General features: G+C 41.0%; 1 protein-coding gene across 3 annotated transcripts in view; it reads right to left on the bottom strand.

Annotated features, from left to right (window-relative positions):
* Positions 1 to 15,644, bottom strand: part of STX8 (syntaxin 8) — a 249,653-nt gene that overhangs the window by 195,324 nt on the left and 38,685 nt on the right. For all 3 annotated transcript variants that reach the window (XM_082605555.1, XM_082605557.1, XM_082605556.1), the window contains one exon: positions 8,215 to 8,339. In XM_082605555.1, coding sequence (XP_082461681.1) covers positions 8,215 to 8,339 — 125 coding nt within the window. The remainder of the gene's footprint in view (positions 1 to 8,214; positions 8,340 to 15,644) is intronic.

Genomic DNA, 15,644 nt, shown 5'->3' with positions numbered 1-15,644 from the left:
ATACAGGGTTATAAAACGTTGCCAGGTTACAGACCTACAGATTTCCTGTTTATACAAGTTCAGATGCTTCAACCATGACAATCAGTGTCATTAGGGCATCCTCATGTCTCCAAAATCATCTCATCAAAATTATACCACATCAAAGGAGTTTCCCCATCAACCATCAGCTATGACATGTGGTGCTTTTCAGGATACAGATGCACTGTTTACAAACAGCTAATGGGTGAAACCACGGACCAACACGTAGGATTTCAGGATAAACAAGAAAAACTACATGATCATATCACCAGATGCAGAAAACATACTGGACAAATTCCAACGTCCATTACTAATAAAAACTCTCAGTAAACTAGGAATAGAGAGAAAGCTCCTCAACTTCATACCTACAAAACCCCCACAGCTGGACTTCCCTGGTGGCACAGTGGTTAAAAATCTGCCTACCAATGCAGGGCACATGGGTTTGAGCCCTGGTCCAGGAAGATATCACATGCCGTGGAGCAACTAAGCCCATGCACCACAACTACTGAGCCTGCACTCTAGAGCCTGTGAGCCATGACTACTGAGCCCTCGTGCCACAACTACTTAAGTCCACGTGCCTAGAGCCCATGCTCTGCAACAAGAGGAGCCACCACAATGAGAAGCCCATGTACCGCAATGAAGAGTAGCCCCCACTCGCCACAACTAGAGAAAGCCTGATCACAGCAATGAAGACCCAATGCAGCCAAAAAAAAAAAAAAAAAAAACCCCACAGCTAACAACATACTTAGTGATGTGAAACTCAAAGCTTTCCCACTAAGGTCAGGTAAAAGACAAGGATGTCCCTTCTCACCACTTCTTTCCAGCCTTGTACTAGAAGTTCTAGCTAATGCAATCCGAAAAGAAAAGAAAAGGCATACAGATTGGGAAAAAGGAAAGAAAACTTCATTTGCAGGTTATATGATCACCTAAGTAAAAACTCCAAAAGAACTGACAAAAAATCTCCAGGAACTAAAAAGCCATTATAGCAAGGTTGCAGGATACAAGGTTAATATACAAAAGTCAATCTCTTCCCTACATACCAGCAATGAATGGGTGGAATTTGAAATTAAAAACACAATGCAACTTACATTAGCACCCCTAAAAGTGAAACACTTAGGTATAAATCAAACAAAATATGTACAAGATCTAAATGAAAAAAACTACAAAACTGATGAATGGAAGCAAAGAAGAACTAGATAAATGGAGAAATATTCCATATTCATGGAAAGACTTTCAACATTGTCAAGGTATCAGTTCTTCCCAACTTGATCTATAGACTCAACACAATTTCAATCAAAATCCCAGCAAGTTATTTTGTGGATATTAACAAACTGATCCTAAAATTTATATGGAGATGCAAAAGACCCAGAAGAGCTTACACAATATTGAAGGAAAAAAAGTTAGAAGACTGACACTACTCGACTTCAAGATTTACTATAAAGCTATAGTAATCAAAACAGTGTGGTACTAGTCAATGGAACAGAGAGGCAAGAAACAGACCCTTATAAATACAGTCAACAATCTTTGATAAAACAGCAAAGAAAATACAACAAAGTAAAGAGTCTTTCAACAAATGTTGCTGGAACAACTGGACATTCACATGTGAAAAAATGAATCTAGACCCTACATTCTTGACAAAAATTCAAAATAATCATAAATCTAAATGTAAAACAAAGCTATAAAATTACTAGAAGATCACATAGGAGAGAACCTAGATGACCTTGAGTATGGCAATGACTTTTTTCTTATCACGTCATTCCTTCTTCATGCTCTTTTATGTAGAAAGTTTCTAATCTATATTATTTTCCTTCTCTCTAAATAACCTTTAAACCATTTTTGCAAGGCAGGTCTACTGGCAAATTTCCTCAATTTTCATTTGTCTAAGAAAGTACTTCTTCAGTTTTGAGGGATAATTTCACAAGGTACAGAATTCTAGATTGGTAAGATTGTTTTGGAGGGGGTTTTTTTGGCAACACTTTAAAGATTGCACTCCACTTTCTTCTTGCTTGCATGGTTTCTGAGAAGTCAGATGTCATCTTTACATCCGTTCTTCTAGAACTGAGGGGTTCTTTTTTGTTTGTTTTGTGTTGTTTTACTTCTAGATTCTTTTGGATTTTTTTTTTATCTTTGTGATTTTCTGTACTTTGAAAATGACATGCCTAGGTGTAACTGTTTTGGTATTTATCCTGCTTGGTGTTCTGAGCTTCCTAACTGTGGTTTGGTGTCTGCCATTAACATGCGGGAAATTCTCAGCCATTGTTTCAAATATGTTTTCTGTTTTTTTTCTCTCTTCTCCTTCTGGTATTCCCATTACACATCTGCTACACCTTTTGCAGTTGTCCCAATGTCCTTGGATATTTTGTTCTGTTTTATATCAATCTTTGTTCTTATTGCTTTTCACTTTTTGAGGTTTCTATTGAGATATCCTCAAGTTCAGAGATTCTTTCCTCAGCCATGTCTAGTCCACTAATAAGGCCATCAAAGGCATTCTTCATGTCTGTTACAGTGTTTCTGACCTCTAGCATTTCTTTTTGGCTCCTTCTCTCTGCTTCCATTGCCCATCTGTTCTTCAATGCTATACTATATCTATTAGAATCCTGAGCATGTTAATCATTGGTTTAAATTCCTGGTCTGATCATTCCAACATCCCTGACATGTCTGGATCTGATGCTTGCTCCGTCTCCTCAACTTATGTTTTTTTGCCTTTTGGTGTGCCTTGTAATGTTTTCTTATTAGACAGGATGTACGTGGTAAAATGAACTGCTGTAAAAAGACCTTTAGTAAAAGGTGGTGGTAAAGTGTGGGTGTTAAGGGAATGTTCTAAAGTCCTATCATTAGGTCCTAGTCTTTAGTGAGTCAATGTCTCTGGGCTCTGAACGTCACAAGGGTTTCAAAGTTTTTTCCTCCCCTTGCCACTTAGGTGGGACAGGATGGCTAGTGGGCTAGAGTTAGGCATTTCCTTTCCCCCAGGTCAGTTAGACTGATGTAATTTAGCAAGTTAGGTCCTGGTTAAGTAGTTTCTCCTGAGGATGAAACCTTGTTAAGAAGAACAGAGTGCTCTGGCATATTCCAAAAAGGTTCCTTTTCCCCTCTCTCCACCAGAAACAGGAGGGGATTTTCCTCTGGTATTTACTGTGGGAACCTGGTAGAGCTCCTAGAGGTGAATCTCACACAACTGTGAGGATCCCACTATGACTGGGTCCCCTGGAGTTTTTAATTCTCAGATTTGTCCACACTGAGCCTCCAGCAACTCATCAATTACAGTTCAGATCTTCCTACCCAGCTGGTTCCCACACTGGTTTCTGCTCAGAAGTCTCTGCTCCAGTAAGCTGTGACTCCCTGTATTCTCCTGTCTCTCCAATCTTGCAGGAAGTGATTTGCCCTGTGTCTTCCTCTTACAGATCCAAGAAGAGTTGTTGACTTTTTCAGTCTGTTCAGCTTATTATATTACTGATTGTTAGCAAGGAGTGGTGACTTCCAAGGTCCTTACAGGCAGAACAGGAAACGAGAAGTCTGGCTATGACTTTTAGATACAAAACCAAAGGTACAATCCATGAAAGAAATAATTGATAAGCTGGACTCCATTAAAATTAAAATCTCCTGCTCTGTGAAAGATACTATCAAGGAAATGAGAGGACAAGTCACAGACTGGGAGAAAATATTTGCAAGAAACATCTAATAAAGGACTGTTACCTAAAATATACAAAGAACTCTTAATGGACCAAAGGTCTTAACAGATACCTCACCAAAGACAACATACAGACGGCAAATAAGCATATGAAAAGATGCTCCACATCATAAGTCATGAGGGAAATGCAAATTAAAGCAAGAGATACCACTACACATCTATTAGAATGACCAAACCCTGGAAACTGACAACATCAAATGCTGACAAGGATGCAGAGCAATAGGAACTCTCAATTCATCACTGGTGGGGATTTAAAGTGGTACAATCACTATCGAAGACAATTTGGTGGTTTCCTACAAAACTAAACATTCTTACCATGTGATCTAGCAATTGCATTCTTTGGTATTTATCCAAAGAGTTGGTAAACTACATGTACACAAGAACCTGCACACAGATGTTTATAGCAGCTTTTTCATAATTGCCCAAATATGGAAACAATCAAGATGTCTTTCAGAAGGTGAATGGATAAACAAACTTGGTACAAGTGGAGAGTGGAATATTATTCAGTGCTAAAAAGAAGTTAGCTATCAAGCCTTGAAAAGGCATGGAGGAACCTTAAACACATACTACTAAGTGAAAGAAGCCAATCTGAAGTCTACATACTGTATTATTCCAACTACTGATATTCTGGAAAAGGCAAAACAGTGGAGATGGTAAAAAGATCAGAGGTTGCCAAGGGTTGAGGGAGGAGGGAGAGATAAACAGGCAGGGCACAGAAGATTTTTAAGGAAGTGGAAATACTCTGATATTGTAATGAAGGATATGTCATTTTATATTTGTCCAAACCATAGAATGTACAACACCAACAGTGAACCCTAAGATAAACTACGGACTTTGGGCGATTAGAATATCAATGTAGGTTAATTAATCATAACAAATATACCATTCTGGTGGTTGATAATGGAGGAAGACTATGTATGTGTGGGGAAAGGGGTTATATGGGAACTCTGTACCTTCCTCTAAATTTTGCTGTGTACTTAAAACCGCTCTTAAAAAAAAGTCTTTTTAAAAAAGTAAAACTGTCTTTATCCACAAATGGCATTGACCATTTGTATAGAAAATCCTATAGATTCTACCCAAAAGCTATTAATAAATTAGTGAGTTTATTAGCAAGGATGCATGATCCAAGGTCAGTATACAAAAATCAATTGTATTTTTATATACTAGCCACAATCAGAAGTAGAAATTTATAAATGCCATTAATAAGAGAAAAAAATATGAATTACTTACGGATAAATCTGATAAAAGATGTATAAGATGTACAGTGAAAACTACAAAGCACTGCTGAGAAAAATTAAAGGACTAAATAAATGGAGAGATATACCATATTCATGGGTCAGAAGACTCAATACTGTTAAGATGTCAATTCTCCCCAAATTAAAGATGCAATGTAATCCCAATCAAAAGCCCACAAGGGGGCTTCTCTGGTGGCGCAGTGGTTTAGAGTCCGCCTGCCGATGCAGGGGACATGGGTTCGTGCCCCGGTCCGGGAAGATCCCACATGCCGCGGAGTGGCTGGGCCCGTGAGCCATGGCCGCTGAGCCTGCGCGTCCGGAGCCTGTGCTCCGCAACGAGAGAGGCCACAACAGGGAGAGGCCCATGTACCACAAAAAAAAAAAAAAGCCCACGAGGCTTTTTTGTAGAAATTGAAAGCAGATTCTGAAATTCATATGGAAATGCAAAAGGTCTAGAATTGCCAGTCACATTTTGAAAAAGAACAAAGTTGGAGGACTTATACTACCTGACTTAAAGACTTGTGGCAAAGGTACAATAATGGAGACAGTGTAGCACTGATGTAAAGATAAACAAATGGACAAATGGAACAGAATGGAAAGTCCAGAAATAGGCCCACACCATATACGGTCAATTGATTTCCGAGAACAGTAAAGTAATTCAGTAGAGAAAGGATACTCTTTTCTTTCAAATGGTGCTGGAACAAATAGATATGCAAATGAAAAAAAAGAAATGCATTTCATCTTGCTACATTAAAAAAAAAATCAATTCAAAGTAGACCATACACCTATTGTAAAACCTAAAACTATAAAATTCCTAGAAAAAAAAAGGCAGTAAATCTTTGTGGCTTTAGGTAGTCAAAGATTTCTAATTGGACTTCATTAAAATTAAGAACCTCTGCTCTTTAAAGGACATTAAGAAAACCAAAAATATAAGCCACAGATGGGGAGAAAATATTTCTAAAACATAAATATCTGACAAACATATAAAAGGATTTTTTTTTTAATTCTTAAAACTCAATAATAAAAGAAGAACAACCCAATTAAAAATAGGTAAACAGGGGCTTCCCTGGTGGCGCAGTGGTTGAGAGTCCGCCTGCCGATGCAGGGGACACGGGTTCGTGCCCCGGTCCGGGAAGATCCCACATGCCACGGAGCGGCTGGGCCCGTGAGCCATGGCCGCTGAGCCTGCGCGTCCGGAGCCTGTGCTCCGCAGCAGGAGAGGCCACAACAGTGAGAGGCCCAAGTACCGCAAAAAAAAAAAAAAAAAAAAAAAAATTAGGTAAACAATTTGAACACATACTTCATTGAAGAAAACACGCTGATGACAAATAAGCACATGCAAAGATTCAGTCATTGGGGAAATACATATTAAAACCACGATGGGGCTTCCCTGGTGGCACAGTGGTTGAGAATCCGTCTGCCAATGCAGGGGACACGGGTTCGAACTCTGGTCTGGGAGGATCCCACATGCTGCGGAGCAACTAGGCCCGTGAGCCACAACTACTGAGCCTGCGCGTCTGGAGCCTGTGCTCCGCAACAAGAGAGGCCGCGATAGTGAGTGGCCCCCGCTTGCCACAACCAGAGAAAGCCCAGAGAAAGCCCTCGCACAGAAACAAAAGACCCAACACAGCAAAAATAAATAAATAAATTACTAACTCCTGCCCCCAACATCTTTTTTAAAAAAAAAAAACCACGATGAAATGCAACTACACACCTACTTGAATGTCTCAAATTAAAAAGACTTTCTGTAACACTCTGGTGAGGACCTGAAGCAACTGGGACATAAATTCTTCTGGTGGCGATGTAAAATTGTACAACCACTTTTGAAATGAGTCTGGCAGTTTCTTTAAAAGTTAAACATAATGGGGATATATGTATATGTATAGCTGATTCACTTTGTTATAAAGCAGAGACTAACACACCATTGTAAAGCACTTATATTCCAATAAAGATGTTTAAAAAAAAAAGTTAAACATACGCCTCAGTCATTCCACCGGTATTTACCTAAGAAAAGTAAAGATGTATGTCCATACAAAGACTTGCACATGAATGTTCATGGCAGTTTTACTTGTATAATACAAAATACGCATCAACAAGTGAATGGATATGCAGATTGTGGTCAATTTATGCAAGGGAATACTATTCTGTAATGTAAGAGAGTGAAATACTAATCCATGGAACAACATGGATGAACCTTAAAATAGTTACACTGAGATAGAGGCCAGACCCCAACCCCCCAACAAAAGAGCACATACTGTATGATTCCATTTATACACAAAAATAACTAATTTATAGCAACAGAAAGCAGATCAGCAGCTATCTGGGGATGTGGGAGGGACAACAGTAAGATTTACAAAGAGACATGAAGAAAACTGTCGGGAGTAATGATTATGTTTATTATTTGGATTGTACTGATGGTTTCACAGGTGTATACACGTATCAAAGCTTACTAAAGCATACACTTTACATATGTGCTATTTACGATGTCAACCACACCTCCATAACGCTGTTTTTAAAGAAGTAGAACATCTGTAACACTGACATGAAAAATGTCTATCACACATATTACATTTTTTAAAAAGCTGTGGAATTATCTATATCATGATCTCATTTATGTAAAATATGTGTGTGCTTATACTGAAAATACAGTATGTATGTATAGAAACAAAGCCTGAGGAAACATTGTTAATCTGTTTACAGTTTGAGATCGGAGAAACGATACAGCTTTTCATTTTATATATCCCTATATTGTTTGAACTTTGTATAACAAATGTGCATTACTTCTGAAATTAACAGAGAAGAAATTAGCAGTTTTAAAAGCCACTGGGCAAGATGAACTTGAAGGTAAAAGCCAAAATCACTTCTTTGTACAGCAGAAACTAACAACATTGTAAAGCAACGATACTCCAATAAAAAATAAAGTAAAAAATAAAACAAATTGACTTATATATGAAAAAAATGGAGCCTTTTTCTTTGGAGAATGATCCCCAATCGTGGAGAACAGGGAGGGGGCACATGCCTCAGAGTCACCTGGACGGATCAGACTCAGAACTGCTCTGTCCCTCTCCCAGGAGAGAATCCCTACTTCCATGAGCTACCTGGATGGACAACAGTGTTTGTCTAATCTTCAGGTATCCTGAGGCACAAAAGTGCCAAGAGCTCTCAAAGACCAACAGTTTTACCTCCGATTTTCAGTGGGTATAAGGAATACCCAAGGCTATGGTAAAAAATCTGACAATGTTTATGAGCCCATGCTCTTGGGGTATTTAGTACCTTGGATAATTTTCTGCTGCTGTTCCCGGATTTCATCAAAACCCAAGCCTCTGGTCTCCTCCGGCTCCTCGAAGAGCCAAGGGTTGGGTACTCCTCGCTTGGCCCCTCCAGTCATCAGGCTGGACCTGAGAACAAGATTAAAGGCGTTACATAACTCGAAAAATATAGCTATGCTGCAAATCACTCCCACGAGTGCAGAGGGAGCTAGCCTCGCCTGCTTGGAAAATTCAATTCGACTCCAATTTATTGCATGCTTAGTTTATGCCAGCAACTGTGTTCAGTTCTGGAAGAGATACGCAGATGAATAAGGCCCAAGCCTGGTCCCCAGGAGAATTACAGCCTGTAAAGGAGACTGTGGCAGCGCATAATAGTTTTACTAATCCTCCATGAGACATCTGAGTCAATAATCATAAATGAAGGTCTTAAATTTCAAAACACAAGGCCAAATGGAAGTGGCCTTTCTATTAGGACAAAGTCTGTCTCACAGGTGGCACCAAAGGCACAAATATTATTTCTCGAGAAGATATAATGTTGCCACTACAGGTTATAACATTAAAAATGACCACTGGGCTTCCCTGGTGGCGCAGTGGTTGAGAGTCCGCCTGCTGATGCAGGGGACACGGATTCACGCCCCGGTCCGGGAAGATCCCACATGCCGCGGAGCGGCTGGGCCCGTGAGCCATGGCCGCTGAGCCTGAGCGTCCGGAGCCTGTGCTCCGCAACAGGAGAGGCCACAACAGTGAGAGGCCTGCATACCGCCAAAAAAAAAAAAAAAAAATGACCACTGACTTTCTTGTTAGAGGGTATTTTGGCTGCTCAGATAGAAACACATGCAGGGTTTCAAAACCAATTCTATGAATATAGCGTAGCATTTATAACATAAATTCTGAATTATCTTAATCTTGACTCCCTCTCATAACCCATACGCTCCTTCTGCACCAGACATATTGGGCTCCTTGCTGGCCAAGGAACACAGAACACACACTTCTGGCCTCAGTCCCATGTTTACAGGATCCTTCTCACTCCAGGTATCTCCTCTCCTGCCTCCACCTGCCCGCATTCTGTCCAAACTGTGAGGACCATCTTGTGGATGAAACCATATCCGACCATTTCTACCCAGATGGGAACAGCCACTCACTTTATAGTATAACGCATAGGATTCGTTTTAAAATGATGGTAATGGGGGACTTCCCTGGTGGCGCAGTGGTTAAGAATCTACCTGCCAACGCAGGGGACACGGGTTCGAGCCCTGTCCGGGAGGATCCCACATGCCGCGGAGCAACTAAGCACGTGCGCCACAACTACTGAGCCTGCGCTCTAGAGCCCACGAGCCACAACTACTGAAGCCGGTGTGCCTAGAGCCCGTGCTCTACAACAAGAGAAACCACCGCAATGAGAAGCCCGCGTACCACAACGAAAAGTAGCCCCTGCTCGCCACAACTAGAGAAAGCCCGTGAGCAGCAACAAAGACGCAAAGCAAACAAATATTTAAAAAAAAAAAAAAAAAAAAAAAACAGACCGTGCTCACCAGCTCTACTTCTTGGCCCTCGGGGTTCACTCTTTAGCCCCCGTGATCCAACTTCTACCCCATCACTCTGCTGAGACTTTTCTCAACCATAACCTCCTTAACTGCCAAAACCTCGTCCCAGTTCTCACTTCACCCGTCCTCCAGGCCTCACTGGCCACTGCTGACCTTCTTCCAGTATCCAGGAAAGCCCTCCTCCCTCAGCTCCTTCCACGCCACTCTCTCCCACGGGCAGGTCCTTCTCTGTAACTTGCAGGTCCCTCTTCTTCCATCTGCCCTTTAAATAGAAGTGTGCCTCAGGGGTTCTATTTAGATCTTCTTTTCTTGCTATACTGTCTCTCCCTGGGCAATTTTATCTGTGGTTTCAGGCTGTAAGGACAGATGCTAGCAGTGCTTAGACCATTTTTACGCCCCAATACGAATGAAACAGGCCACATTCTCTTGAGTCATCATGGTGGTGGATTCTTACCTGGGGGCTCCCACCCTGGCAGGGCACTATCAGAAATCTGACGGTGGGTGAGGAATGGCATACAAATAGTTAAAAAGAAACCCCACACATCACAATCCAGGCGAGGCAGGTCCTCCCACCCCTCATCTTGATTGAAAAAATCCCTGACTTTCAAATTTCTCTACCCACACCATCTCCCTACAGGCTCTTCTATCTACATTTATGGATTTTCCTTTAGGACTCTCCATTTGGGAACTCCACTCCAATTTCAACACACCCAAAATCAAATTCACTACTTTCACCTCATAAGTTGTTTCTTCTCCTATCCTCTCTAGCGGCATCACTGTATTCACAAGTCATCCCCCCTCACCCCCACCCCCCCGGCCACATCTCATCAATTCCCAAGACCTCCCTTGGAGCTGGTTCTCAAGCCCATGCCCCATTTCCATCCCCGCTAGTGCTGCCTCAGCTCAGAACCTCCTCATCTCTCATGTAGAAGATGCTCTTAGCCTCCAACCGGTCTCCTTGTTCCCAGCCACCCCGATTCAAATCACCTTACACTCTGCTGCCAGAACGATCTTTCTAGAACAGAGATCTCCCCTATATTAAAACTGTCACGACCCCCTAGAAGCTACAGGTCAAACTTAAGCTTTACAACATGGCCCCAGTGATCTCTGCAACGTTATCTCCTGACACCCCCTTCCATACCCTACTCTTCCTCCAGCCTTAAGACTTACATCTCAGACAAAGGCACAAACTTTCACACTCTCATGTTTTTGTATGAGTCTGGAGGGTCCCCACTCCCACACCCCTTTGTCCATCTGGCAAAATTCTATTCATCCCCTAAGGCTCAACTCAAATGTCACTTCTGCTGTTTAGTCTTTCCTGATTCCCGTCCCCACCCCACTCTTCCCTTAAATCAATCACTCCTGGTGCTCTCATGGCACTTCGTGCAAAACCTCCAACGTGGCATTTATCAAGCAGGATTGTAGTTAGTTATTTACTCATCTGTCTCCCTTCCTAAATTATGAGCTCTGGAAGGAAAGAGGCCACATGACAGTCATGTTTATATCCCTAGGACCAGAAAGACAGTTCCTCTGAGTATGCTGGAGAAGCATTCAGTACATGTTTATGAAACAGAACTAAGAAAACCACTGAGCTTTTTAAGCGAGAGACAAAATGAGAGGAGTATTTAACATTTATCTTGAGATTAAAAAAAAAAAGGCAAAAGAAATCTTAACTGCTACCTGCCTTCAAGAGTTTAGCAGCAAAGACTGACGTTGTTCAAGCAGATGGGAGAGAATTTTAACTTGAACGGGAATTCTGTCACTAAAACACCTTGCAGCTCAAGCCCACTTTTGGAAGGACAATGAAGGAGTGTTTCTCCTTTGAAAAGTCAGTTAAAGAAAGGAAATGCTAAATACTATGCTTCTGAGGTTAGGGTAGACTTGAAATGTTTTAAAAAATAAATCCATCATTTTTACCCATATTTTCAAGATGGAACTTATCTAATAAATGGAACTTATCAAATAAATGCCACATTACTAAACAGGTTAGATATCTGTCTTAAAAAGATTTTACCAAAAAGTTTTAGTCCCTTCTGACACTAAAAATATTTCATTTTTATCCTCAAAAGAAAGTGATACATATTATTAAATTATGACAATATGGGGGGGTTGCAGTTAATCCATGTTTTTCTGCTGACAAATGTAGTTGAAACTTGTTAGAGTTCACAGGGAGGGTGTTCTTATCAACCGAATATAGAAATGAAAAAGCAGTGAATTCCAAGAAGCAGCTTTTCTTAGCATTTCCAAAAGATGTCAAAGTGACCATAAAATGTTTGTCTTGTCTGAAAAAACATCAGTGTTTGAGTATTCACAGGCCACAGAGAGGTTTGCAGTCAGGACTAGAGATGATGTTTCCAGGGTGTCAGTGAGTTGAATCGAGTCTACAGAGCTTTGCAACTAGACTTACCTGTAGGTGTGAAAATGCTACTATGGTCTGAAAGGGTGATTCCTTTCTCAAAGCTTTCTCAGCTAGTTTCTTTCCATGAATATAAAGATGCACAGAGGCTCAAATTTCAATCATAAATAGTTTCCTCTGACATACATTCTTTAAAGGCAAAATCTGGCAACAATATCCAGGCTGGCTTACACTGAGGAGAGGCCGCCGTCAGGGAGGTAGACCAGAAGGCTAGTGCAATTTAGGCAGAAGGGGATGGGGGTCTGGATGAGGGAAATGACGAGATGGAATGGCAGGGAAGGGACAATTCACCGAGCAATTCAAAGGAAAGCTCCACAAGTGCTGGTGAGTAGAATGGAGACAGAGGATAAAGATTTCCAAACTGGGTGACTTGGAGAATTGACACAACTTAGGGAAATGTTTCATTTCCTTTTGGGATTTTCTCAAATTTCAACATAACTCCCGTAACAACCCCAAAGTAAAAGTGCTGTCAAGATCATAAGCTATGGATTTGTGGCTACTTGTGGCCATATTTACTAGACAGCTAACTTCTTTAAGTCCAGTACTCTGTCCAATTCTGTTTTTGTATCCCATCCACCTATTCATCCAACCATCCTCCCTACACACACTTACTGAGTCCCTTCTATGTGCCAGCATGAATCTAGGGACTTGGAAGAGAACGAGAGACAAGTACCTGACCTCAGGGAGCTGGTACTCCAGGGACAATAAATGCCTAACACTGTGCCTTTTGCAAAGTACTCAAATTTTTGGTTGTTGTTGTTAACTAATTGAATAAAGATTATTCAATTTGTTTAGACTAATTAGTATTAGTCCAGAACAGTAAGACCTCAAGCAAGGAAAATCTCTTACTTACATGTCATCCAAGGCAAGTCTCACAACAGCATCTTTAAAAATCTACCACAAGCAAATAATTTTTAATTGTAAACTACTCTCATTTTTCTCCCTATTCACTGCTGGCTAAAGGTTACCAGTAAGAAGTTTTAAATCTAACATTAAAACTTAACAAAACAGTTCACAGAAGAACACAAATGCGGGGTGGGGGGGGGGGGAAGGCCATCAGAAGTCATTATTTTGGCCTCTGACCTGAATTTGAGAAACCTCTGTGTGCTATTCTCGAGTCATCCAGGCAATCTAAAAATCAAGCAAATAAAACCAAAGGGAACAATTCTTTACTTTTACCTTAATGTCACTGTCGTGGTACCTGAAAAGTCGAAGGAGGACAGGGTGATTGAAAAAAAAAAAAAAACAACAAACCCACAGAATTCTTAGGTTTTGTCTTTTTTTTTCGGTACGTGGGCCTTTACTGCTGTGGTCTCTCCCGTTGCGGAGCGCAGGCTCCAGACGCGCAGGCTCAGCGGCCATGGCTCACAGGCCCAGCTGCTCCGCGGCATGTGGGATCTTCCCAGACCGGGGCACGAACCCGTGTCCGCTGCATCGGCAGGCGGACCCTCAACCACTGCACCACCAGGAAAGCCCTTGACTATTTTTTAAATTGATGTATAGTTGATGTACAATGTTGTGCTAATCTCTGCCGAACAGCAAAGTGACTCAGTTATACACATGTAGACTTTTTATGTTTCCATTATCGTTTATCACTAAGTATAGTTTTCTGTGCTATATATTACGACCTTGGTGTATAGAAACCTAAGAATTTCTAAGTGAAAGATGAATTAGCTGCTCTGCCAGATGTCTGGTGATTGAGCGCCATCTGCTGGTTAGCGATTAAAGTTCAAGTACAAAATAAATGTTAAGCAATCCAATAATTACCATTTATTACAAGTAGCTCCTTACTTTATTACACAGTGGAGTCTTGAAAACACATTTAGAAACAGAAAGAGTGAAAGTCAACAATATGCTTACATATTACAAGGGAGTTTCTGTTGTGCCTTTTCGACACTCATTTCAATAACAAATGTTCTACATCTTCTTTCACTTTGTTCTGCATGACCAAACACACTTAAATGATAAATGCAATGAGAACCCAATGAGGCTGACAATTTGCATTTGGGCATTACGCGTGCCCAGTGATTTCCATCTTTGCCTCAACCTGTTTTCCCCTTTATATTTATTTCCATTCTCACTCATTTAAAGATACAAGGCACTAAAATAGTCAATTAACTGTGCAAATTAACACTGTTCTCTGGACAAAGATGCAAGCCCAGTAAAATGAAATTATTGGCTGGAAGGGAGTAGAATTAAACACTACAATGCTCTACAGTGTTAAAAATTCTATGCTAGTAGAATTTTATATTTGTCAGCTGATGCACAAAAATCCAAATTTGGCATTGAGACTGTTGAAGGGTGTGAACGAATAATGTATATATGCTCAAGATGCACAAAAGCCAAGCACCGCCTATACAGTCATCATTTCCACCTCAATAATCTTGTTTCTTTTCAATTAATCTAGTTCATATCCAAAAACTCAAATTCATAATAACCATGGCATCCTCTCCCTCTGGAGCCAAGGCCCAGAAATCTGTAGTCTCCCTCAGGTGATTTTTATGCAACCAGCCAGGCACCACCAATACACACATGGGTATGGAAATTACAGGTCTGGAAAGAGGAGGGTTAAAGAACAAGGGAAACCATAAGCGGTACAAACCCTACTCGTTCTACAAGGGCGATCTCAAGTCTCGTTCCATCCAGTTCTTCTCAACTTCCTCCACCTCACATGGATCTCTTTTCCAATCTCCTGGACCATTTATGGCCCAGGCCACAGCATTTAGCACATACTTATAAACCATCACGGACTGTTCTCCAATTGTGTTGAGCAGGATAAAAAGACGTGCCACCTCTGAATTCCCCTCTGCTAAGATCAGTGACAGCAAGTGCTCTGGAATGTTTATAGACCACTTCACAAAAGCATAAATATACACCTTCACAAATATTTATCTCATCCGAACTTCACATTATTTTGAGGAGTCATGATTATTTTCATTTTACAGAAAACGAAATGGAGTCAAGATTCACTCCCAGGTTTTCTAACTGTAAACCCTTTGCTCCATCCACTGAATTACGTGTGCAAAGTTAGCCATCCTTGGCTGGATTCTACTAAGTGCAGTGAACAGGAGGACAAAGTACTCAAAGCTAGTGAGAAGGAACAGATGATGAGGGTCCCTGCAAGGGACCAAAATTCAGAGAAAGGGAGGCCCGAAAAACAAAACCCATAGCCAAGGTCAAGGAGCTGAGTTCTAGTTCTCCTTCTGCCATTAACCCGCCCTGGGCACAATGACAGTTTCCTCATCTGTAAACCAAAAAAGTAATCCCTCTCTGCTTACCTTGAAGATTATTATGACGGTCAAATAAAATAATCTGTATGAAAGTGCTTGGCAAATACAGAAGAGGGGGAGGGAGAAACAAAGCTTTTTAAAAAAATTTATTTTATTTTTTGCTGCATTAGGTCTTCATTGCTGCGCACAGGCTTTCTCTAGTTGCAGCGAGCGGGGCCTGCTCTTGGTTGTGGTGCACAGGCTT

The sequence above is a fragment of the Mesoplodon mirus genome (assembly GCF_964341445.2).
Source record: "Mesoplodon mirus genome assembly, chromosome: 18".
NCBI lineage: Eukaryota > Metazoa > Chordata > Mammalia > Artiodactyla > Ziphiidae > Mesoplodon > Mesoplodon mirus.
Note: the sequence above shows the minus strand (reverse complement) of the source record. Positions and strands in the feature narration are given on the sequence as shown.